The following is a 23026-nucleotide window of genomic DNA, read 5'->3' on the forward strand; positions in this document are numbered from 1 at the left end:
GCGCGCGGTGCCTGTGTAGTCGCCTTGCGTTTCCGAGCGGCTTTGCTGCGCAGGCAGCGGCTTGGGCAGCCCTGCGGAGTTAAGGACCTCTGGGTGCCGGGAGCGCGGTCTAGCGCAGCCATGGCGGCGGGGTTGTGGGTGGTGCTGCTGCCGCTTGCGGCCGCTGTCTATGAGGACCAAGTGGGCAAGTTCGACTGGTGAGTGCTGGGGAGCCGGGGGGGTCCCACCGCGCCGGGGGCCTGCGAGCATGGGGTCCGCCGTGCTGCCTCCCATTGCTGCGGCCTCCCTGCGGCCTTCCCCTCGCTGGTCCCGGCTCACCCGCTCGCGTTTGCTGTCCTAGGAGGCAGCAGTACGTGGGGAAGCTCAAGTTCGCCTCTCTGGAGGCCTCGCAGGGTTCCAAGAAGCTCGTTGTGGCCACCGAGAAGAACGTCGTGGCTGCCCTGAACTCCAGGAGTGGTGAAATCCGTGAGTGAAGTGGGTTTTGTTGTGTTGGGGATAATGGGTTGATCGGGTTGTGCTGTGTGGAACTTGTAGCTGTGTGCTACATAGGGCTTGGAGGGTGTTGGTTGATGAGAAACTGAACGTGATCTAGTTTCAGTGTGTGCTTGTGCCCAGAACTTGTCCGTGTGCGGGGCTGCATCCCCAGAGCATGAGCAGCAGCTCAGGGAGGTGATCCTCTCCCTCTACTCTGCTCTTATGAGACCCCACTTGCAGCACTGTGTGCAGTTCTGGTGTCCTCAGCATAAAAAGGACATGGAACTGTTGGAACAAGTCCTGAGGAGGCCACGAGGATGCTCAGGGGTGGGAGCAGTTCCTGTATGGAGACAGGCTGAGAACATTGGGGCTGTTCAGCCTGGAGAAGAGAAGGCTGCGTGGAGACCTCAGAGCAGCTTCTGGTGTATGAAGGGGGCTACAGGGATGCTGGAGAGGGACTCTTCATCAGGGACTGGAGCGATAGAACAAGGGGTGATGGGTTCAGACTGAAACAGGGGAAGTTCAGGTTGGAGATAAGGCAGAAGCTGTTCCCTGTGAGGGTGCTGAGGCGCTGGCACAGGGTGCCCAGAGAAGCTGTGGCTGCCCCATCCCTGGCAGTGTTCAAGGCCAGGTTGGACACGGGCTTGGAGCAGCTGCTCCAGTGGAAGGGGTCCCTGCCCGTGGCAGGGGTTGGAGCTGGATGAGCTTTAAGGTCCTTTCCAAACCAAACTGTTCCATGACTGAGAGGGTGATGCTGGCAACATTGTTTTGTCAGACTAAGAGAATTCATCTGGTGGTTCAAAAGCAACTGCTTAGGGCAGGCTGACTGGTCTCTGTGTACATTTATGGCCAGAAAGAGCCTAAGTTTAAAAATAACCACAAACAAATGCTTTGGGGGAGCAGATCTTGTTCTCACATCACTCTGTTTCTTTCAGTGTGGCGCCATGTAGACAAGGGAACCTCTGAAGGAGTAGTAGATGCGATGCTGATCCATGGACAGGGTAAGGAGAACACATGGATGTTGTGCTGGGGATGGTGGTTGCCCACATACATAGGATCGCAACCATGTGTTAGACCAGGAGCTGAACTTGCCAGAACTTACTGCCTTGTTGACCTGTGCTGAGTACAGGTTCGATATTCGTCTTCTCTTCATTTCCTGGGCAGATGCCATCACTGTGTCCAATGCTGGACGTATTCTACGCTCCTGGGAGACCAACATTGGAGGGTTGAACTGGGAGACATCCCTGGACACGGGCAGGTAGGCTTTCCTGTTTGTAATGCCCCTCTAGAAGGCGAAAAGGGGTTGTTGACCCGGTCTGGGTTTGCATTATGGGGAAAGATGGGTTAGATAGAAGTACATTTCCAAAATAATGTTGTGATGAATTCTTTAAGAAGGGCTGAACTTTCCAGTTAAATCCATATCTATTGCTTAGCAAACCAGTAAGAGAAAGAGATGCACGGTTTTTACATAGATAATTTTCTCTTTAAATATACGACATTCAACATGCATCTAGTTTGGGGTGCATGGATTCAGCCAAGTGCTCGCTGCGGAGGTCAGCAAGGGTACATAAAGGGGCCTATAAATTGTACTTCACGACTGATGTTGAGTGTTTGGAGTGGTTTTATTTTCTCCTAGAATAGAACAGTTCTCTAACTCACTGCCTCTGACCTGTGCTTAGTTTCCAGGTGGCTGGTTTGGTGGGGCTGCAGGATGTGGTGAAATATGTGGCAGTCCTGAAGAAAGCAGCCATCTCTCTTCACTACCTTTCCAATGGGCACCAGAAATGGGTGGAACACTTGCCAGAAAGGTAAGAATACCTTTTAAGTGTAAACTTCTGGCAGGGAGCTTGGTGCCTTGGAGAGGAATGGGTGCTGTGCTTGGCTTTTGCTTTTGGAAACTGATGTGAGAAGATGATGCTTCATGGTTGCTGCCTCTCTTGCAGTGAGAGTACTCAGTACCAGTTGCTGTATTCCCATGGGACTGGAGTGATCCATGTGCTTGGAATTGTTCCCCAGAGCCACCTGAACATTATAACCTTCAGTGTAGAAGATGGAGAAATTACAAAACAGGTAGTGCTAGATTGCGGAGCCAGAATACTGAAGTTGATGTTAACAAATGTAATTAGATGGGCTGTGGTATGCAGAGTAATTGTTATGGTGTGATGAAATTCCCTTTCACTGTGGTGTTGCTGCAGGCCAATAAATGGGTTTCACTGCTGAAAGCAAAACCTGGGAATCTCAGTTTCACCCAGGGTCATTAGTAGAAAAAACTGACTTAAATTCTTACTTGTGTCCAAGTTGGTTCTTGGAAGATTTAGTTCTATTGTCAGCTTTGTTTGTGTCTCACTTGGCAGATCAGAGTAGCAGCCCCGTGGCTGAAGACCCTGAACGGCGTGTGCAGTGTGGTGGGGGAGGCAGTGCTGGTGTGCATGGACATGGACACACGTTCACTCTATGTTTGCTCCTTGGAGACCGAACAGGAGATGAGGCAGATCCCACTGCAGGTGAGAATTGCTTAGAGTTGTATGTAATTCATTGTCCTGCTGGTTTGGTGCTTGGCAGCAGAGGGGGTTCTGTCTTTAAAGTACAGAGTGATTGAAGAGATAGGGAGGGGATTGCGATCTGTACATTGAGACAAGGGAGATAAAACTCTTTGTCTAATCATTCTTTCTGAATCAGTGCCTTCAGATCTTGGCTCCAACAGGGTGCTTAGCCTCCTTGTTTCTGCTTTATTTATCCTGACGCAGGGAATCTCTTCATAAAGCTTATATTGCTGCTGATAAAATAAAGCTGTTAGTTTCAGTTGGGAAAACAAAGTTCTGATGAACATGTGTCTCCCATCACAGTCACTTGACCTGGAGTTTGCTGATGGCTTCCAGCCCAGGATACTGGCCACTCAACCCAATGCAGTCAGTGCTTCACGGACTCAGTTCTTCCTGCAGCTGGCACCGAGCCACTTCTCTCTGTTGCAGTACAAACATGGGCTGCTCAGCCACCTCCGGGACTTCCAGCAGGTAACCAAGATGCGTGTACTCCAGTGAGAGGGCCAAATACAGCTTAAAATTCCTTAAAACCTCTGTACTGAGCTTTCTGAAGCAGCTGCTGAGCTGCTTATTTCAGTGTGCTCTTGGCTGCAACACTCAAACGCCATTTGGTTTCGTTCATACTACTTGAACTATTTCCAACAACTTTATTGTTGCCAACAGTTGTCAGCACTGGGATGCTGCCCTGGTTTTGAGGTGGGTAGAGACTTGTGTCTAAGTGGCTGGTGGTGTAGCAGTACTTTTGCTACACCAGCTGAGAGGTTTTGAAAGCAAATGAGCTTTAAAAAGCCAAGGAACACTGAACATAATGGTTCAAAAACCTGTGGTACGTCAACTGCTTCCATGTTTGAGAAGTATTAATGTTAGTATTAGTTCAGTCTTAGGTAATTTCGTTTGGTGAAACAATGGCATTTAAGGTCTGGCTGTGAAAGATCATCTGTTTCTAATGGTTTAGTTTGGTGCACAGGTAGGTTTTATGGGGCTTGAGGTGTTTTCTTGTTTCTCTTGCAATTTCCTGCTCTTTTTTCAGGTAGCTCTGGTGAGTTTTGCAACAACTGGGGAGAAGACTGTGGCTGCTGTCTTGACCTGCAGGAGTGAGCTGGTGAGCACAGTTTGCCTGTACTATGGAACCAGCACAGCTCTAGCATGGATCTGCTCTGGGGGGTGGGTTCCATAAGGGCTTTCCTTCATGGAGGAGTATTTAATTAGCTTATTTGGCGTATAATGACAATGATAATGCAAGCAGGCCTTGATTATTGCCAGATAAAGCTATTTGTGGCTTGGTGAAGCATCTTGTCCTGTGTGCAGCCTGTTTGAACCTTGTTTGAGGTGAGTATGTAACCTAGGAATCAACTTCACTGACTTGCAGAGGATTTCAGTTCAGTTCAGAGGGGTACTGAACTTAGCCAGTTCTCATTTTTATCAGAAATAGAATGGAACAGACTGGTTCCTGCCTGGTTCCAGAGTCAGGCCGAACGTGACTTGTTAGGCACTCAGAAACCTGTTTTGTTTTGTCCTCCTACTGCCATGTTATCTCTCCTCATCCTCATTTCAGAAGCCTGGGAGTTCTGATGGCCTGCATGCTGGACGTGCTCTGGAGGATTCCCAGAAGCAGGTATGAAGGGTTCCCAAGAACAGCAGAAGTACTTGACAGTCCTCTTATTGCTTTGCGTGCAAGAACAGAATGCAAAAGGTGTTACACCATCTTTTTGGAGACTGTAGCAGCTCCATATATTTATAATCTAAAGTTCTCCTGCAGCCACAGTTCTTGCTGAATATGAAATCCTTCTGCAGAACTTGGTGTTGCACATGTGTTTAACTCAGCTGTTTTCTGCCTGGTGTTACAGGACTCCTTAACCTGTTCCAATCAAACCTACAACATTAATCTCTACCTGGTTGAAACTGGACAAAGATTGCTGGATACCACAATTACCTTTAACCTGGAGCCGAGTGGTGCCAAGCCACAGCAGGTGAGTGGGGAGACATTATCACACTTGCAGTGCCCTCCCTACCCTGCTGTAGCAGACTTGATAGAGCGTTCCAAGGAGCCCTGCCTGTGGAGGACAAGAGGAAAAGCATTCTGAGGGCGTGCTGATTAATGCACACAATCATGCTGTTTGCTCTTGATTTACCCAACAGTTCTGTTTTCTCTAAGGACATGATGGGATCATTAACCTCACTGCTTCATTTGCTTTTTGTTCCAGCTATACATCCAAGTTTTCCTGAAGAAGGATGACTCCGTGGGCTATCGGGCCTTGGTACAAACAGAAGACCACATGCTAATGTTCCTCCAGCAGCCAGGTAACTGGCACAAACAGCAGCTTGCTCCATTCTTAACAGGGCACACCTTGTCACTGTAGGCCAAAGAGAAAATTCCAAGTCCCAAATGATTATGTTTTATCATTGCTTTCATTGGAAACCACCAAAATGGATTTAAGTGGTCTAGGTCCCATTCCCTCAGTGCCATGGCTTAGTGGTGGCCTTGGGAGTGCTGGGGTAAAGCTTGGACTGGATGATCTGAAGGTTCCTTTCCAACCTCATTGATTCTATGAAAGATCCTGGAGACTCTTTCACCCTCACAAGACATCTCATCTGAGAAAACAGTTCAGCCGTGTTGTTTGTGGCAGGAGAGTCCAAGTCCTGTTATAGATCTTCCTTAGAGTTTCTTTAGAAAAGATCCTCATGGCAAAAATGTTAATTTCCAGGAAGGGTTCAAAGTCCTTCTTAGTGACATGAACTTTCTAGGGCTGAAAAGGAATCCAGTTGTTCACACTCTGTATCTCGTACTTTAAATAGAGTTAATGACTGTAACCCTTTTAAAACACCAGATCATAGAATCATACAATCATACAATGGCTTTTACTGATCCAGTGGCTTTTTCCCAAAAGTGATTCCAGTTGTGTAAAATATTTGTCTTTTATGACAGAGCTAATTTCATGATATTAGGTAGGTAGGTGAATGGCTGACTGGCTGGATGTTGTTTTGCATTTCATTAAGAGCAGTGATTTGCATCTGAAGGGTCCCCTGGAAGATAATTTCTATGTCGAGTGAGTCTATTTCCAGATACTAAGTTTCTTTTTCCAATATTTGACACCTGATTTCTTTCCAGGAAAAGTTGTGTGGACTAGAGAGGAGTCCCTAGCAGAAGTGGTAAGCTTGGAGATGGTGGATCTGCCTCTGACAGGTGCCCAGGCTGAGCTAGAGGGAGAATTTGGGAAGAAAGCAGGTAAGCCATAGACATACCAGGATTACCCCTGTGAGTTTGGTTTTCCTCCTAAATAAATGTATTGATTGTTTTCTTTTCCATCGGAGCTGAGAGGATTCAATTTTCTACTGCTGGCAATTTAACCAAGCAGAAACAAACCCATTTCTGTCTTAACTTTGGAAGTCCAATGCCAAATGCAGATGACACGAGTGTATTAAGTTGTTATATTAAATAACCAGTCAGCAGCAGTAGCAGGGATTTTGGCCACCTCTCCTAAACATTTCCCTTTGACTCTTCCTGTAAGACTCATTTGCAATAGCCTTTTTTTCCTCTTTGTTTTGTTTTTCCTTGCTGTCCTGGATGCAGCCATTCAAGGTAACCTCTGCATGCAGTGTTCCTGGTATTTCTTACAACTGCTTCCTAGTGGTGTCTGATCTCTGCTTGTCTTCCTCAGTGGTTAAAGATAGTCAAAGTCTGGTGTTCTCTTTGTTTCAAGGAGCTAAATATAAACCTTGATTGGGCAGAATTAAGTGTTTCTTTACTTCAAAGGCTTCTCTTGCTCTGAGTAATGAGTACAGAGGGAGATACCCACCTAAAAGTTCTGTAAGCTTTAGGTGAGCACTTACTGGGAGTGTACCAGTGAGAAAGAAGGAATACAAAGGAAGAGATGCTGTATTCTGCATGAAGGTTTGCTTTCAGTTGATGGGGATGTCTTATGGAATGAGCTGTACCAGTGTCAAGTGGGAAGAGGTTGGTAAATGCAGAGTCTGCTATGCAAACGGTAACTGGAACTGTGCTATCCTGGAGTAGGAGCCAGAGGCAAGGAGTTAACGTAGGTTCAAGCATGGCAGTATTTCTTCTTTATGGTTGAGACCATCATTGCAGTTGTGGAGTGGGGCATAATGGTTTATGTTGTTACTGTGTTGGTCCCATTTGCAGATGGCTTGCTGGGGATGTTTCTGAAGAGGCTCTCCTCCCAGCTCATCCTGCTGCAAGCCTGGACTGCTCATCTTTGGAAGATGTTCTATGATGCCAGGAAACCCCGGAGCCAGATTAAAAATGAGATTAACATTGACAATTTGGCCAGAGATGAATTCAACCTCCAGAAAATGATGGTGATGGTCACTGCTTCAGGAAAGGTGAGGAAGCCGGGGTAGGAATCTGCTTCTAGCCTGTAGCAAGGAGTCTCAGCTCTGGTGTTACTCAGGCTCTGGGCAAAGCATGGCGAGATGATGTGCAGAATGCTTTGGAGAGGGACTAAGTCTCTTCTTTCTTTGTCATAGCCTGAAGAAAGATGAAGTGCTTGAGTGCCAAAGATGTGTTGTTCTAAACTTGGGTTTTCCTGTGTCTCTGCTCAGCTTTTTGGTATTGAAAGCAGCTCTGGCACCATCCTATGGAAGCAGTATCTCAGGAATGTGCGACCAGGCTCCTCCTTTAAGCTGATGGTCCAAAGAACAACAGCCCATTTCCCACACCCTCCACAATGCACCTTGCTTGTAAAGGACAAGGTGAGTCCCTTTCCTCTCTCCCTCTACTGAGCTTCGTTAGCTTGGAAATGTGTGCTTTGAAAGAGTGAAAAACATCTCTTTTTTGGGGTATTGTCTGGTTGTCACTGACGTGGGGACAGGAGGAGAATGTGAATACCCTGAATCCAGGTTGTGAATAGTTGACACTAGTAAGCAGCAGATGGAAAATCAGCTCTTTTTCCTGCCGTAGAAAAAGCTATGCATCTTGTTTGTTTTATAGGAAACCAAAATGAGCTTCTTGTATGTCTTTAACCCCATCTTTGGGAAGAGAAGTCAAGTAGCTCCCCCTCTTTTGAAGCGTCCGATTCTTCAGACTTTGCTTCTGCCTATTATGGATCAAGATTATGCCAAAGTCCTACTCCTGATTGATGATGAGTACAAGGTAAATTGCTTTGCCTGGAGACAGTTTTCCTCATGTTCTGATTAATATTCGCCTCCCTTTGGAGCAAGATTAAAATGCCATTGAGTCACAGTTCCAATAAAACAATGAAGTTATTCTGCTAAAACAGACCTCATCCTGATAAATGTGTTTGAAACAATCTTTCTATGCTGCTGTTTTACTGGGTTTTGGTGGCTTGGGGTTATTTTTTGTTGGTCTTTAACCTCTGTTTCAATTCTTCTTTTCCAGGTTACAGCTTTCCCAGCAACTAAAAATGTCCTTCGCCAGCTAAGAGAAATGGCTCATTCCATCTTCTTTTATCTAGTTGATGCTGAGCAGGGAAGACTCTCTGGATTCAGGCTGAAAAAGGTATGGAAGACTCATTACAGTCCAAGTCTTGAACATCTTCTGGCTAACGGTAGCTCTCTTCATTGGATTTAAGGAGTTTTGCTCCAGATAGAAACAGTTCAGCCTCAAAATGTGCCCAAGAAACTTCCATTTCAAAAGCATTTTACAGGCAGAGATAGTGTCTTTTGACGACAAAATAAAACCTCCAATGTGATGCTTTGTTCCTGCAGGATCTGACAACAGAGGAGAGCTGGGAGGTGGTCATACCCACTGAAGTGCAGAGGATAGTGAGTGTGAAGGGGAAGAGGTCCAATGAGCACGTGCACTCCCAGGGCCGGGTGATGGGAGACCGCAGCGTTCTCTATAAGGTGCCTTTGCAACTTTTTGTTGGCTTTTTGTTGCTGCATTATCTCAGGGGCAGATCTCAGCATTGTTTGTGGGTGTTATGTGGAGAGCAACTGCCCTGTGGTGCCATTTTTGCTCTGTATGGCTCACTGACCACATACTTTGTTTATTATATGCTTAGTTCCAGATGAAATCTGTATAAATAAGGGGCCTACAGCACTAAAGTGAGGGTGATTCTCTCTTTTTCTCTAGTCCCTGAATCCCAACCTGCTTGCTGTGGTGACAGAGAGCACAGATACACATCATGAGCGCACGTTCATTGGAATATATCTGATTGATGGAGTCACAGGCAGGATCATCCACTCCTCAGTGCAGAAGAAAGCAAAGGGGCCTGTCCATATGGTACACTCAGAGAACTGGGTGGTGGTAAGAAGTTGTTCTTAGCTGGTTCTTTATGTCTGGGAGGTTGGGCAATTGCTGAACCTGTGTGGAAATACTTTCTGATCATTCTCTGGGATTTTTTGAGATGTGAGAGGGTTTTGTGAGACCCCACCTGAGGTAACGTGCACAGCTCTGGTGTCCCCAACACAAGAGGGACATGGAACTGTTTGAGCAAGTCCAAGGGAGGCCACAAAGATGCTGTGCAGCTCTGCTCTGGAGCCAGGCTGAGAGAGCTGGGCTGGGGCAGCCTGGACAAGAGAAGGCTCCTGAAGGGGAGACCTGAGAGCAGCTCCAGTGCCTAAAGGGGCTACAGAAAAGCTGGAGAGGGGCTTGGGACAAGGACCTGTAGGGACAGGCCAAGGGAAATGGCTTGAACCTGTCCGAGGGGAGACTGAGATGAGCTCTTAGGCACAAGCTCTTCCCTGTGAGGGTGCTGAGGCACTGGCACAGGGTGGCCAGAGAAGCTGTGGCTGCCCCATCCCTGGCAGTGTTCAAGGCCAGGTTGGACACAGGGGCTTGGAGCAGCTGCTCCAGTGGAAGGGGTCCCTGCCTGTGGCAGGGGTTGGAGCTGGAGCAGCTTTAAGGTTCACTCCAACACAAACCACTCTGGGCTTTCCCAGTACCTCTCTGTATCACTGACTCTGCTTGCCTTGTATTCCTAAAACCCTTCTCTCATTTCAGTACCAGTATTGGAACACAAAGGCACGTCGGAACGAGTTCACTGTGCTGGAGCTGTATGAGGGGACAGAGCAATACAATGCCACAGCCTTCAGCTCACTGGACCGCCCCATTTTACCTCAGGTTCTCCAGCAATCTTACATCTTCCCATCTGCCATCAGTGCCATGGAGGCCACCATCACCGAGCGGGGCATCACCAGCCGGCACTTGCTTGGTGAGTGTGTCCTGCTGTGTTCTGCATGTGCTGATGCTGCCTGCACAAGGCAGTTTCACAGTGAAATTCAAGCAAAATCAGTTTGCCTCCAAAAACGATGCCTGTGGGCTGCTCTGGCCTCCTGGTAAGAGCAAGGGTAGACACCGAGAGAGCATTTATGTGAGTTGCTAGGAAATGCAGTCAGAAAGAGCTATTCTTAAGATGTGTTTCTTTAATGCACAGTTGGGCTTCCCTCTGGGGCCATCCTGTCCCTTCCCAAGGCTCTGCTGGATCCTCGCCGCCCAGAGATCCCCACAGAACAAAGCAGGTAAGGAACGCAGGGTAACCACTATTCCTGAACAGCTTTGAGGAGGGATTTGTTTTGTGTGTAGTAGAGTTGTGTTGAGTAGAACACCTTGTCCTGGACAGGTTCAGGGCAATTCTTGCATTAAATGAAGTGAGGTCACTTTGCTCGCAGTGACCATGAAAAATGTTTGTGATACAATAGATATTGCCATTAGCAAAATGAGTGTTGTCTCCACTCTAAGAAGTAGCAGGCAGAGTGAGTGCCTGAAGTCTTTAGAGTTACACTTTTAGCACTTCAGAGGGCTGTTGTAGTGCAGTCTGCCCCAGTGGCATGTTTGATTTTCATCTTGCATCAAAAATGAATCTGCACTGGGGAAAGCCACTAAATTTGCTGTTTCAGATCAGCTTGTGATGATCAGACATGAAATGCAGGTGATGTCCTCCGTGTGCTGGTTGATTGGGTTTTGATTTCTCTCTAAATGCCTTTCAGAGAAGAGAACCTGATTCCGTACTCCCCTGATGTGCAGATCCATGCTGAGAGGTTTATCAACTACAATCAAACCATATCCCGGATGAGAGGGATTTATACAGCCCCCTCTGGCCTAGAGTCTACTTGTCTGGTGAGCACAGGCTGGAAGCTTCAATGAAGAGATAAGGAGGTAGAGGGTGGTGCTGCAGCCTGTGGCAGGGAGCTCTCTGACCACTGATCAAGTGGCTGCTCACTGCTTCAGTGTTTCTTTTAATCAGAACTATAGACCTCACTCAGTTTTGGTGCATCCAATCCTGTGTTCAGTTCTGGGCTCCTCACTACAGGAGAGACATTGAGGTCCTGGAGCGGGGCCAGAGAAGGGGAAAAGAGCTGGTGCAGGGCCTGGAGCACACGGGTGATGAGGAACGGCTGAGGGACCTGGGGGGGTTCAGTCTTGGGAAGAGAAGGCTCAGGGGGGACCTGATGGCTCCCTGCAAGTGCCTGACAGGAGGATGGAGCCAGGAGGGGCTGGGCTCTGCTCCCAAGGAACAAGGGATGGGACAAGAGGAAACAGCCTCAAGCTGCACCAGGGCAGGTTTAGATGGAGCTGAGGAACAATTCCTGCCCCAGAGGGTGCTCAGGCATTGGAACAGGGTGCCCAGGGCAGGGCTGCAGTCACCGGCCCTGCAAGGGCTCACACATGGTGGAGACGAGGCCTCAGTGTCATGGGTTAGGGGTGGCCTTGGCAGTGTTGGGGTAGGGGTTGGGCTGGATGAGCTTAAAGCTGTTTTCTAACCCAGTTGATTTCATGATTCTATGATCTGGTTTTACACCAGATTTACACTGTCTCATCCCTGGCATTGTTCAGGGCCAGGTTGAACTGAGCCTTGAGCACCATGGTTTAGTGTGAGGTGTCCCTGCCCATGGCAGGGGGTTGGTACTGGATGAGCTTAGGGTCCTTTCCAACCCAAACCATTCTATGATTCTGCACTCAAACCTGCATTTACCAGCTCATGATCTCATCCCTATAGGTTGTTGCATACGGCCTGGACATCTACCAGACCCGAGTGTACCCATCGAAGCAGTTCGACGTCCTGAAGGATGACTATGACTATGTGCTCATAAGCAGCGTCCTCTTTGGGCTGGTTTTTGCTACCATGATCACAAAGAGACTGGCACAGGTGAAGCTTCTGAACCGTGCCTGGCGCTAAGGCTGTGGGCCCAGGGAGGGCTGTGGCTGGAGAAGACATCTGAGGTGTGGACTGGCTGAAGATCTGCCACCCCATGTTGGGTTCAGTTCCAAGTTCCAGCTTGCTTGATGGAGGATATGTGGGAGGAAATAGTGCTGGTGCAACAACACAATTGGTGCCTACATGTCTCCCAGCGAGAAGAAATGGAAGAGAGAAAAGAGACTATTATAAAGTAAATCTCCACAACCTCCATTAACGCCCTAAAATCTGCTATGGCATCCTCTCCCTGATGTTACTGAAGATCTAAGGATGCACATACTCCTGATCCTCACCTCTTCCTCAGCAAGAGGACAGAGGGATGTTGTACAGTGTGCATGGTGCCACTTGAGTTACTGTGGGCAAGGACTGAGGAGATGTTGGGAAGAAGGTTAGAACTTGGATGGATGCTGTTGGAAAATGGCCCCATTGGGTCACTCAGTCACGGGGCTGTGGGAGGAATTTGAATGTAAAATCTCGCCATGTTCTTTATTTATTATGATGTTGGTTTTAATTTTGCTGTATTTGGTGTATAAAACTGGTGGTAAGGTCTCATCACGGTTGGGGAGTGAAGAACCTCGCAGTGGCTGTTCACTCTTTGTATGTGGATTTAGAATTACAGAATCAACCAGGCTGGAAAAGCCCTTTAAGCTCATCCAGTCCAACCCTTACCCCAGCACTGCCAAGGCCACCCCTAACCCATGACACTGAGGCCTCGTCTCCATGAGGTGTGAACATTTGCAGGGACGATGCCTGCAGCCCTGCCGTGGGCAGCCTGTTCCAATGCCTGAGCACCCTCTGGGGCAGGAATTGTTCCTCAGCTCCATCTAAATCTGCCCTGGTGCAGCTTGAGGCCGGTTCCTCTTGTCCCATCCCTTGTTCCTTGGGAGCAGAGCCCAGCCCCTCCTGGCTTCATCCTCCTGCCAGGCACTTGTAGGGAGCCATCAGATCCCCCCTGAGCCTTCTCCAGACTGAACCCCCCAGGTCCCTCAGCTGTTCCTCATCACCCCTGTGCTCCAGGCCCTGCACCAGCTCCTTTACCCTTCTCTGGCCCTGCTCCAGCACCTCAATGTCTCTCTTGCAGTGAGGGGCCCAGACCTGAACACAGGATTCGAGGTGCAGCCTCCCCAGTGCCCAGTGCAGGGGCACAATCCCTGCCCTGGCCCTGCTGCCGCACTGGTGCTGATCCAGGCCAGGCTGCTGGAGACTTCCTGCCTGCCTGGGCACAAGCTGCTCATGTTCAGTCAGCACCTCCAGGTCTTTTCCCATAAGCAGCTTTCCAACCACTCTTCCCCAAGCCTGGAGCATTCGATGATGGTGTCATGACCCAAGTTCAGGCCCTGACACTTTACCTTGTTGAACCTCATCCCACTGGCCAGAGCCTGGTGCTCCAGCCTGTCCAGATCCCTCTGCAGAGCATCCTTATCCTCCACCAGATCAACGCTCCCATCCACCTTGCTGTCATCTACAAGGCAACGTTGTCATAACTAATTTTTATCAGCAAGTCATGTCCCCAGGAGAGGCTGTGTCCTGTCAGGCACCTCCTGTGTGTTCAGATAACCCCAATAAAGCTGTGTCACAGAATCAGACTGGGTTGGGTTGGAAAGGACCTTAAAGTTCATCCAGTTCGAAAACCTTGCCACGGGCAGGGACCCCTTCCACTGGAGCAGCTGCTCCAAGCCCCTGTGTCCAACCTGGCCTAGAACACTGCCAGGGATGGAGCAGCCACAGCTTCTCTGGGCACCCTGTGCCAGCACCTCAGCACCCTCACAGGGAACAGCTTCTGCCTAAGAGCTCATCTCAGTCTCCCCTCTCTTGGGCAGGTTCAAGCCATTCCCCTTGGCCTGTCCCTACAGGCCCTTGTCCCAAGCCCCTCTCCAGCTTTCCTGCAGCCCCTTCAGGCACTGGAGCTGCTCTCAGGTCTCCCCTTCAGGAGCCTTCTCTTGTCCAGGCTGCCCCAGCCCAGCTCTCTCAGCCTGGCTCCAGAGCAGAGCTGCTCCAGCCCTCGCAGCATCTCCATGGCCTCCTCTGGCCTCGCTCCAGCAGCTTCAGGTCCCTCTTGTGCTGCTGCCCCAGAGCTGGATCAGGGCTGCAGGGGGGGTCTCCCTATTCCCGGTTATGGGAACCACGGGGACACTGACACCCACACCACTCACCACGCATGCGCCTCCCGCAAACTTGCTGACTCATGTACTGCGCACGCGCCAGGACCGTGCCCTCCTCTTCCAATCAGAGGGTGCGAAGCACAATCGTCCGTCCCGTCACTTCCTGTGTAGCGGCGTGCGGGGGGGAGGCTCTTCCTGCCCACCGGGTCCCTCCTCCTCCGCCGCCGCGGCCCCCCCCCCTCCCTCTCACCCCCCCCCGCCCCCTCGCCCAGCGCAGCGGCAAGATGGCGGCGGGCGGCGGCGCGGGGGCCGCGGCAGAGCCGGGCTGGGAGGTGGCGGTGCGGCCGCTGCTCTCCGCCTCGTACTCGGCCTTCGAGATGAAGGAGCTCCCGCAGCTGCTCGCCTCGGTTATCGAGAGGTGAGGGCTCACCTGTCCCGGGGGCGGCCGGGCCCTGCCTCCCGTCTCAGCGGCCTCCCCTCAGGGCGGGAGGCTCCTCGGGGGTCGCGCTGAGGGAAGCGGGGCTCGGAGCGGGTGCCGGCGGCGCGGGCTGAGGAGCGGCCCGGCCCGGGGCTGGGCAGGGGCAGCGGTGGCTGCCGGGGTAAATAAAGGAGCCCCGAGCAGTGTCCGGTCAGGTACTCACGCCCTGCCCATTCCTGGTGTCCTGGGGACTGGGAGGCTCTCGGGGTGGTGCCCTTAGGACCTAATAAGCGGGGATGATGATGCACGCCCGGCTGCTGCTCGGCCACAGCCAAAGCGGGTCTGACAGTCACCCCGCAGAGAGGCTGCGGGACGGCTCTGCTGCTTGTGCCTTTGTCCAAGGGGGATTTCGGGCTGTGCCGTGAAAGCTGCTGTCTCACTTGGCCTGGGGACATGTTCTGGGGGGACATGCGGTGGCACCGGCTTCCTTTGGGTTCTTACCATGGGCCACTGCCCGCCTTTTAAAGAGAAATAAAGCCGAAGCACATCGAGCCTGCCTTTGCTAACAGCAAAGTTGGACTCGGAGTAGGAGTGTTTAATTTAACTTATTGTACGTCCTAAAACACTGGGTGTGAATGCCACAACGTTGTGCTCAGAGATACAGCCCTGACCACACGAAGTTGTTAGGAAACAAAGTAAGCACTGCACTGAGGAAGGTGATAAAGTGAAGCTTTGTGGTGTTGTGCTCAGTATGGAATAGCTGATGTACAATCAGTGTGCTGTACAGATCATATACTAGTGGTCACCTAGAATTTGCTCAATATTGATGTGATTTGGACAGTGCTGAGGCTGACCTTTCAATCTGTTGTTTTCTGGGGGGGGGGGGGGTTAGTCTGGAGCAGGAAGGCTCAGTGGGGACCTTTTTGCTCTCTTCCAAACCAGTTGATTCTGTGTTTTAGCGACCGTTTCAGATGCCTTTTTCCTTGTGGAGCTCAATTGTCAGTGTGCCTAAAGGTCATTATTGGAGTGTCAGCAGTTGCAGAACACACAGGAACACTAAGTGGATTCACTTGACTGTTGGGAGAGGTCTGTTTCCTGTCCTAGTGACAGTGAAGGTTTCACTTTCCACTTGAGACAGGAGTGTGTTGCCTTTAAGTAGCGTTGCCCTGAGGTTTGGAGTCATATGCCTGATGCTCACTGATTCACAACCGGCAGGAGTTAACATGAGCACAAGTCTCTTATTTCATGCCTTGATATAACATGGCAAATCACAGAGGGGGAAGAAACCTTCAGTTTGTTGTGTTTGAAGCCATGCTCTTCCATGCTGAACAAATCATCTATCTTTAGATTTCTAATCTAAAATATGTTATCTGGTAGAGTTATTTTTGGAAGGTAGTAGTTGGCTCTTGCAGCAAGACTGTTGGTTGACACCATCTGCAGAGTGGCTGGATTTCCTCTCAAATAAACGTGGTGAGATCACAGCAAAATCCCAGGATCATGAGGGTTGAAGGGACCTCTGGAGATCATCCAGTCCTGCCTCTTGCCAAGACAGGGCCACGCTGAGCAGGGCACACAGGAACGTGTCCAGTCGGGTTTGGGATGGCTCCAGAGAAGGAGACTCCACAACCCCCCTGGGCAGCCTGTGCCAGGGCTCTGCCACCTCAATGGAAAGATGTTCTTGCTCATGTTGAGGTGAAACTTGCTGTGGTTTAGTTTATGGCCATTCCTCCTCCTCCTGTCGCTGGGCACCACTGGAAAGAGGCTGGCACCATCCTGCTGGCACCTGCCTTAAAAGCATTAATGTAGTTCTTTCCGTAATAAACTAGTAAACTCATTTGTTTTAATAACTCTTACAGTTCATTTTGAAGTTTAAACATCACTGAGTTCCTGGAGTTCCCTTAGCAGATATGTTCAGGAATTGATAGACTCTGGCCTCTGATTTGACATAAATGATAGAAATGGTGGCTTAGAAAGATGTAGCTGAAGTGGATGTGGTTTGCAAAGCCTGTGAGAGTGCAGTGAGGCTGGTTTGCAGCGAAGGGATTTCCACAAGGGAGAACTCCTGCACCTGCTGCTGTGTCTTCGGGAGAAAGAGGTTGCTCTTGTGCCTGCTGCCTTATATAAAGGCTCTATTTTGGGCCTGTTTGGGATTTGGAAGCAGAACTGAGGCAGGAGGTGGTTGTTGCTGACGGGTTATATTTGATATTGACACAGAGGCTTCTCGCTTAGTGTGAGTAATGAGCTTCCCTGGGAAGCAGAAGTTAGTTAAGCAATAAATAGCAATACAGTAGCCTAAAGTTGTTATTAAATCTCACTATAGATGCAGTATAACACTAGCACATCACAGATTAAGCTGTTACCTCTTACTTATGTTTATTTGCAAGGACTTGATGATTTGTTGATGGATGTCTTCCGCTTTTTACCAGCATAACAGATCCAAGTCTCTTCTTGCCCAATCCAAATGGAATTCCCAATCTTGTTCTGGTTACTTACACCTTGTGGGTGTTGTGCCTTGGGACTTCTTGACCTGTACAGTCGAGTAGTTGTTGAGGAGCTGCCAGCTGCTCCTGTACTGTGTTATTCCCAATTTGTTCTATTAATACATGTTGTATACATCTGCTGATGATGATTTATAGTTGGCATACAGAGGTAGGTGAGCAAAATCAGTGTCTGAATAAAAGAGCACAAACATTTTTGCACATTCAGTCTCTGGGCTCATTGCCCATCCATGTGCTTTGGGCAGGAGGTGGAGAGGTGAAGCCCGGTGAGCAAGACATTGGAACTCAGTCATGTTATGCTGCTGATCTTTATGCAAAGCCTCTCATAACAGCTGCTTTTCTATTTCAGCTTTTTAGGTAGGCTGTGTAGGGTCCAGAGAAGGACAACGGAGCTGGAAAAGGGCCTGGAGCACAAGTGTGATGGGGAACGGCTGAGGGACCTGGGAGGGGGTTAATGGTGGCCTTGGCAGCGCTGGGAACAGATGGACTTGATGGTCTTAAAAGTCTTTTCCAACCTGGTTGATTCTAACCAGGAAGTCAAAGCCACAGAGCTGATGAATATTTCTCCTTGCTCATTTTTTTTCTAGAGAAATGATAACTTCTGAAGTTTCTTCTGTTTCAGCCACATTTTTCATTGTGACTGGAAATGATGACTTGGGATAGAAAAAAGGGAAGGCAACTGGGAATGGTGTGCCCTTTTTTCCCTCCCACCCCACCAAAGCCGGCACTGTCATGTGCTGGTGGGCCAAGGATTTGTCCTCCTGTGATCTGCAGCAGTGCTGCTCATTGACAAACTTTAGAGGTCCTGGGTTTAGCTGGGTATTCAGCTGATGCCTTCTGCTCCCCAGTTCCCCTCCAGAAATCATCACTGTCACCAGAGGTGGAGAGGGCTCCGTTTCGAGGTAAAGTTGAAGTGGGTAGTGAAGTTGAGTCATATAATCTGTTCTTCCACCTTGCCCGTTGAATGAAAATGGGAAATAAAGTAGTTTAAGTATGTAATAGTAGATATCCACATCCATTGTTGTCTCACAAGAAGCATTAAGGGCAGAACCCGCTATGGAAGCAGAGCTTAGTTTCTGTTCTTGGAGTGGTTGTCCTCAGGTTTCTGTGCAAATGGGCTATGGTGTGACACTGCAGCAGCTTTTGATGTGCCATTTCTGTGTATTGATGTTCCCTGTGGTCAGCAAGCCTCATGGAGAAACCTCAGAGACCTGATGTTCAGTGTGTTAATGTGTGTTTTGCTTTATGGTGTTCACTTTTGGTTTGAGTTGGTGTTGAATTTTTGGTCACTCTGAGCTTTGTGTTGGTCTGTGTGTGGGGCAGGGTGCTGCCAGTCTCTGAAATGCCAAGTCTCTGCCCACGAGACTGATTCCGGGGGGTGCATTTTTCTCCTCTGTGCATTACCTTCACAAGTTGTTACTCCACAGACTGTCACAGAGGCTGCCTTGTTTGTTTGTTACCATGCAGTTGCTGTTTTGATCCTTCCTTTTTGTGGAATTGCATCAACTCCAGTTGACTCTGTGCCTTAACAGAAAGGGAATGCCAGTGCTCCGCTCCTGGCAAATCCTGCAGAATGTTACAGAACAAACAGGCCAAACTTTATGGGCAGCTGAGTTTAGAATAACTTAAAGATTAATGAGCTGTCAACTGGGAGAGTTAAAAGGGCTGAGGTGTTGATGGTGCACCATAGAATCCCAGACTGGTTTGTGTTGGAAGGGGTTTTAAGGCTCATCCAGTTCTAAGGCCTGCCACGGGCAGGGACCCCTTCCACTGGAGCGGCTTGCTCCAAGCCCCTGTGTCCAACCTGGCCTTGAACACTGCCAGGGATGGGGCAGCCACAGCTTCTCTGGGCACCCTGTGCCAGCACCTCAGCACCCTCACAGGGAAGAGCTTCTGCCTAAGAGCTCATCTCAGACTCCCTGTAAATCTGTAAAGGAGGAACATTTGCAGTTTTGGAATGAGGTCCTTACATTTCCTATGTGGATAGCAATGCTGATGCCATCGTCCGTCTGCTGCTGGAGGTCTCAGCCCCGAGGACGTGAGAGATGGAACCCAAGGGAAAGGACTGTGCTTCCAAGACTTTGATTTGGAGAGCATGTGTGATTTTAACAATCTTGTCTTACATCTGTGAATAGATAAAGCATATCCTGAGTGTGGTGTGGTGCTGCTGTCATACTGTATGTAATTGACACATCTCCTTTCTCCTGTTGCAGTGAATCTGAAATCCTGCACCACGACAAACAATATGAGCCTTTTTACTCCTCCTTTGTTGCACTTTCTACGCATTACATCACTACTGTGTGCAGTCTAAGTAAGTGTTCCCCCTCCTTTGCTGCTCTTGCTCTTGTATTATGACTGAGGTATAGAAAAAGTAAACTGGAACTGCTGTCCTTTGTCTCCAGCCCTCTTTAAAGACAGAGGGGATGAGGCCAGCACTGATAGCTTCTGTACTGGCACAATGTCAACTCAGATGGAAAGGGAAACTTGTCAATAGGAGGATTTGGCCACCAAATACTGGACAGTGCTGACTTTCTGTTGCTTATTCATTGGTCTGAGTTCATTTAGGGAAAATAACTTTGAATCAAATGAAGTGTTTAAATAAATTTTCAGGATTTTTAGATTATTCTTGAGCAATTATTTTAGTATGTTGGAATTAACGATCAAAATTCTGTGACTCAAAATATTTCCTTTTATTTTGGCTGATAGAATTTGGCAATTTCAGCAAAAAGAGTGGTTTAGGTCAACTTGTTTCGTGTTCTTCAGTGCTTCTGCCAGTATTAAGTGATGTTGCTGGGGAAGCCATTTAATCTAAATTACCTTGTCTGGCTTATCTCTGCTTTACTGACATTTCTTGGGTTACCTTTTAATGAGATTGTATTTATAATTGCATCTGTGTGTTAGGTACAGTAGCTTGTGAGTGCATCCATGCTGCACCTCACTCTGTGTTACTGATAGTACTAAGAACGCATTACTCTGAATGAGTTTAAAACTTGTCCTGAGTACAGACATCTCCTTTTTTCAGTACCGAGAAACCAATTGCAGTCGGTGGCAGCTGCTTGTAAAGTCCTCATTGAATTCTCACTGCTTCGCCTTGAGAACCCAGATGAAGCATGTGCTGTGTCACAGGTGAGAGCTGATTTTGACTGCTTGAGTGTTAAAATGGGTTTTGGCCTCTAATTCCAAAGTATAATGTTGCATAAGGCAAAGTTAATGAAGGTGTACTGCTTCAGTAGAGTGCTGAGTCTTCCCTCTGCATCCTTCACTCAGAATTTCAGCTGTGAGCAAGCTGAAATAAAGGGGACCTGAAGCTTTGGTTAATTCTTGTGTTTTTCTGTGGTCTGGTTTAGTTTTGTGTAATAACCTGGAACAAAACAGTGGAATTCTTCAAGATGGATTCTTTCCTCAATTGTATTTCAGTCATTCTGGGAAAGTTCAAATCTATTTCAAAGAGGAAAGGCATGTGAGAGGTGTTCACATAATGTCACTTGTGAAAGGGACATGTCACTTCCTTCAAGCCTTAGTGTGACATAGGAAAGTGCTTTTCCAAATGCTTTTCCCTAACATGCACATGGGACAATGTTAATGACCTGAATTACCTGCAATTAGGGGTAATACCACTAATACCATGTCTTTGGTATGAGATCAGAGTGAGTTTGGAATGTTGCAGTAACCACACTAGCTGAAGGTGCAGTGCTCTTAATGCAGTTGCTTAGAATAAATGCTGTTGAGGAATAATTGGAATCAAGAGAGTTTAAGTTGTACTTAATGCCTTTTTTTGTAGAAACACCTCATTCTATTGATAAAGGGGCTGTGTACAGGCTGCAGCCGCCTGGATCGAACTGAAATCATTACCTTCACAGCAATGATGAAGTCAGCCAAGCTGCCTCAGACTGTTAAAACCCTCTCTGATGGTAAGAAGTTTCATTTATGTTTGTATCACTTGAAGCACTTGAGTTAGGAATAGAAAATACTGTGAGTTTGATGTATGAAATGGTGCTTTGCTGTTTGCCTTGCAGTAGAAGACCAGAAGGAGCTGGCCTCCCCAGTGAGCCCAGAACTGAGACAGAAAGAAGTGCAGATGAACTTCCTCAATCAGTTGACATCAGTTTTCAACCCTAGAGTCTCGTCATCACCATCTATCACACCAGAAACACAGGTAAACAGCCAAACCTAGTTTAGTAACATTGGTGCAAGAAAGGGCAGAGAGCAGTCACTGGTAGTTTTTTAGTACCCATGTGTAAAGAAAACCTTTCTTAAGTATTTAAATCCTACTTGAGTGTTGACGAGTGGCAAGTGACACAATAGTAGTTTTGTTGCTTCATTGACCCTAATGTTCAGTGATATTTGTAGCTCTTTTGAGTTCTGCTGCTACTGCACCTTGCTCCTGTGTAGATACTTGCTGCAATACCGTGTATTTTTAATGCTCCCATAATGGTTTTAGGTGGAAGGAGAGAGTGAGGATCAAGCTTCCACAGACCAGACCTCTGCAGCAAAGACAAAAAGCATATTCATTGCTCAGAACGTGGCCAGCCTGCAAGAACTTGGTGAGAGTCAGCTTTTTAGGATCTGGGAAGGGGTAAAAGAGTTTCCCTACTGCTCTGAATGGAAGGATCTGAAGGTTTTACCCATTTGTGTGCTGAAAGATGTTGTGGCTGTGATGTAGTTTTCCTCATTGCAGAGGAGATGAGCTCGGTATATTTACGTGCAATCAGTGTGTTTTGGGGGGTAAATAAGGTGGACCATATAAAATAGCTTATGGGATGGATTATTGAGGAGGTGTGAATTAGACCTGATGTGTCACATAACATTCACACAGAGCTTTGTGACACCCGTTATGAGTGTGGCTGAAAACTTCACCTGGTATATGTGTTGTAAACTAAACGTTATCCTGTTACCTCATCTGTGGTGATATTTTCTCACCGCAAAGAATAATTTAGGCAATTACTGATGACTGTTAGGTCTGTTCTTAGAAGCATTTCCACAGATCAGTAAAAATAACACTTCTGGGGTTTTTATTGGTAGGTGGCTCTGAAAAGCTGCTGAGAGTGTGCCTGAACCTCCCCTACTTCTTGCGCTACATCAATCGGTTTCAGGATGCAGTGTCAGCCAACTCGTTCTTCATTATGCCAGCCACAGTGGCAGATGCCACTGCTGTTCGCAATGGGTAAGTGTCTGTCCTTGCTTTCCTCTGGTGGATGCTGGGTACACTGTGTGAGAGAAAATAACTGTGCTGGCTATGCAGCATCAGTTAAAGTGCTGCTCCTGTGAGGTGTCTAATGTCCAGCAGGACCAGGGCAGTGATTGTCCCCCTGCACTAGGCACTGATGAGGCTGAACTTCAAATCCTGTGTTCAGTTCTCTTCCCCTCACTACAAGAAAGACATTGAGGTGGTGGAGCAGAGCCAAAGAAGGGCAACAGAGCTGGTGCACAGGAGTGATGGGGAATGGCTGAGGGACCTGGGGGGTTCAGATGGAGAAGAGAAGGCTCAGGGGATCTGATGGCTCCCTGCAACTGCCTGAGAGGAGGATGGAGCCAGAAGGGGCTGGGCTCTGCTCCCAAGGAACAAGGGATGGGACAAGAGGAAACGGCCTCAGGCTGCACCAGGGCAGGTTTAGATGGAGCTGAGGAACAATTCCTGTCCCAGAGGGTGCTCAGGCATTGGAACAGGGTGCCCAGGACAGGGCTGCAGTCACCGGCCCTGCAAGTGTTCACACCCCATGGAGACGAGGCCTCAGTGCCATGGGTTGATGGTGGCCTTGGCAGTGCTGGGGTAAGGGTTGGACTGGATGATCTTAAAGGTCTTTTCCAACCCAGTTAACTCTATGATTCAATGTGTACATTGCATTGCTGAACCTTAGCATGTGTCGTTACT

The 23026-nt window shown here is 48.5% G+C and overlaps 2 protein-coding genes across 2 annotated transcripts in view; both read left to right on the forward strand.

Annotated features, from left to right (window-relative positions):
- The first annotated feature begins 63 nt into the window (after positions 1-63).
- EMC1 (ER membrane protein complex subunit 1) lies at positions 64-12709 on the forward strand. The gene is made up of 23 exons (XM_005145424.4): positions 64-197; positions 341-465; positions 1410-1475; positions 1639-1732; positions 2154-2282; positions 2418-2544; positions 2829-2978; positions 3321-3488; positions 4048-4119; positions 4573-4632; positions 4865-4987; positions 5222-5318; positions 6127-6243; positions 7162-7361; positions 7581-7730; positions 7969-8130; positions 8377-8496; positions 8706-8843; positions 9073-9246; positions 9943-10153; positions 10376-10460; positions 10929-11058; positions 11939-12709. Exons 1-23 carry the CDS (start codon positions 121-123, stop codon positions 12116-12118), a joined length of 2955 nt encoding a protein of 984 aa, XP_005145481.2. The 5' UTR covers positions 64-120; the 3' UTR covers positions 12119-12709.
- Positions 12710-14522: 1813 nt separating this feature from the next.
- Positions 14523-23026, forward strand: part of UBR4 (ubiquitin protein ligase E3 component n-recognin 4) — a 79457-nt gene continuing 70953 nt past the window's right edge. Inside the window, exons 1-7 of the mRNA XM_034068093.1 lie at positions 14523-14656; positions 19368-19465; positions 20177-20280; positions 20936-21065; positions 21171-21310; positions 21596-21698; positions 22177-22318. Coding sequence (XP_033923984.1) covers positions 14523-14656; positions 19368-19465; positions 20177-20280; positions 20936-21065; positions 21171-21310; positions 21596-21698; positions 22177-22318 — 851 coding nt within the window. The remainder of the gene's footprint in view (positions 14657-19367; positions 19466-20176; positions 20281-20935; positions 21066-21170; positions 21311-21595; positions 21699-22176; positions 22319-23026) is intronic.

The sequence above is a fragment of the Melopsittacus undulatus genome, chromosome 12 (genome assembly GCF_012275295.1).
Source record: "Melopsittacus undulatus isolate bMelUnd1 chromosome 12, bMelUnd1.mat.Z, whole genome shotgun sequence".
NCBI classification, from domain to species: domain Eukaryota; kingdom Metazoa; phylum Chordata; class Aves; order Psittaciformes; family Psittaculidae; genus Melopsittacus; species Melopsittacus undulatus.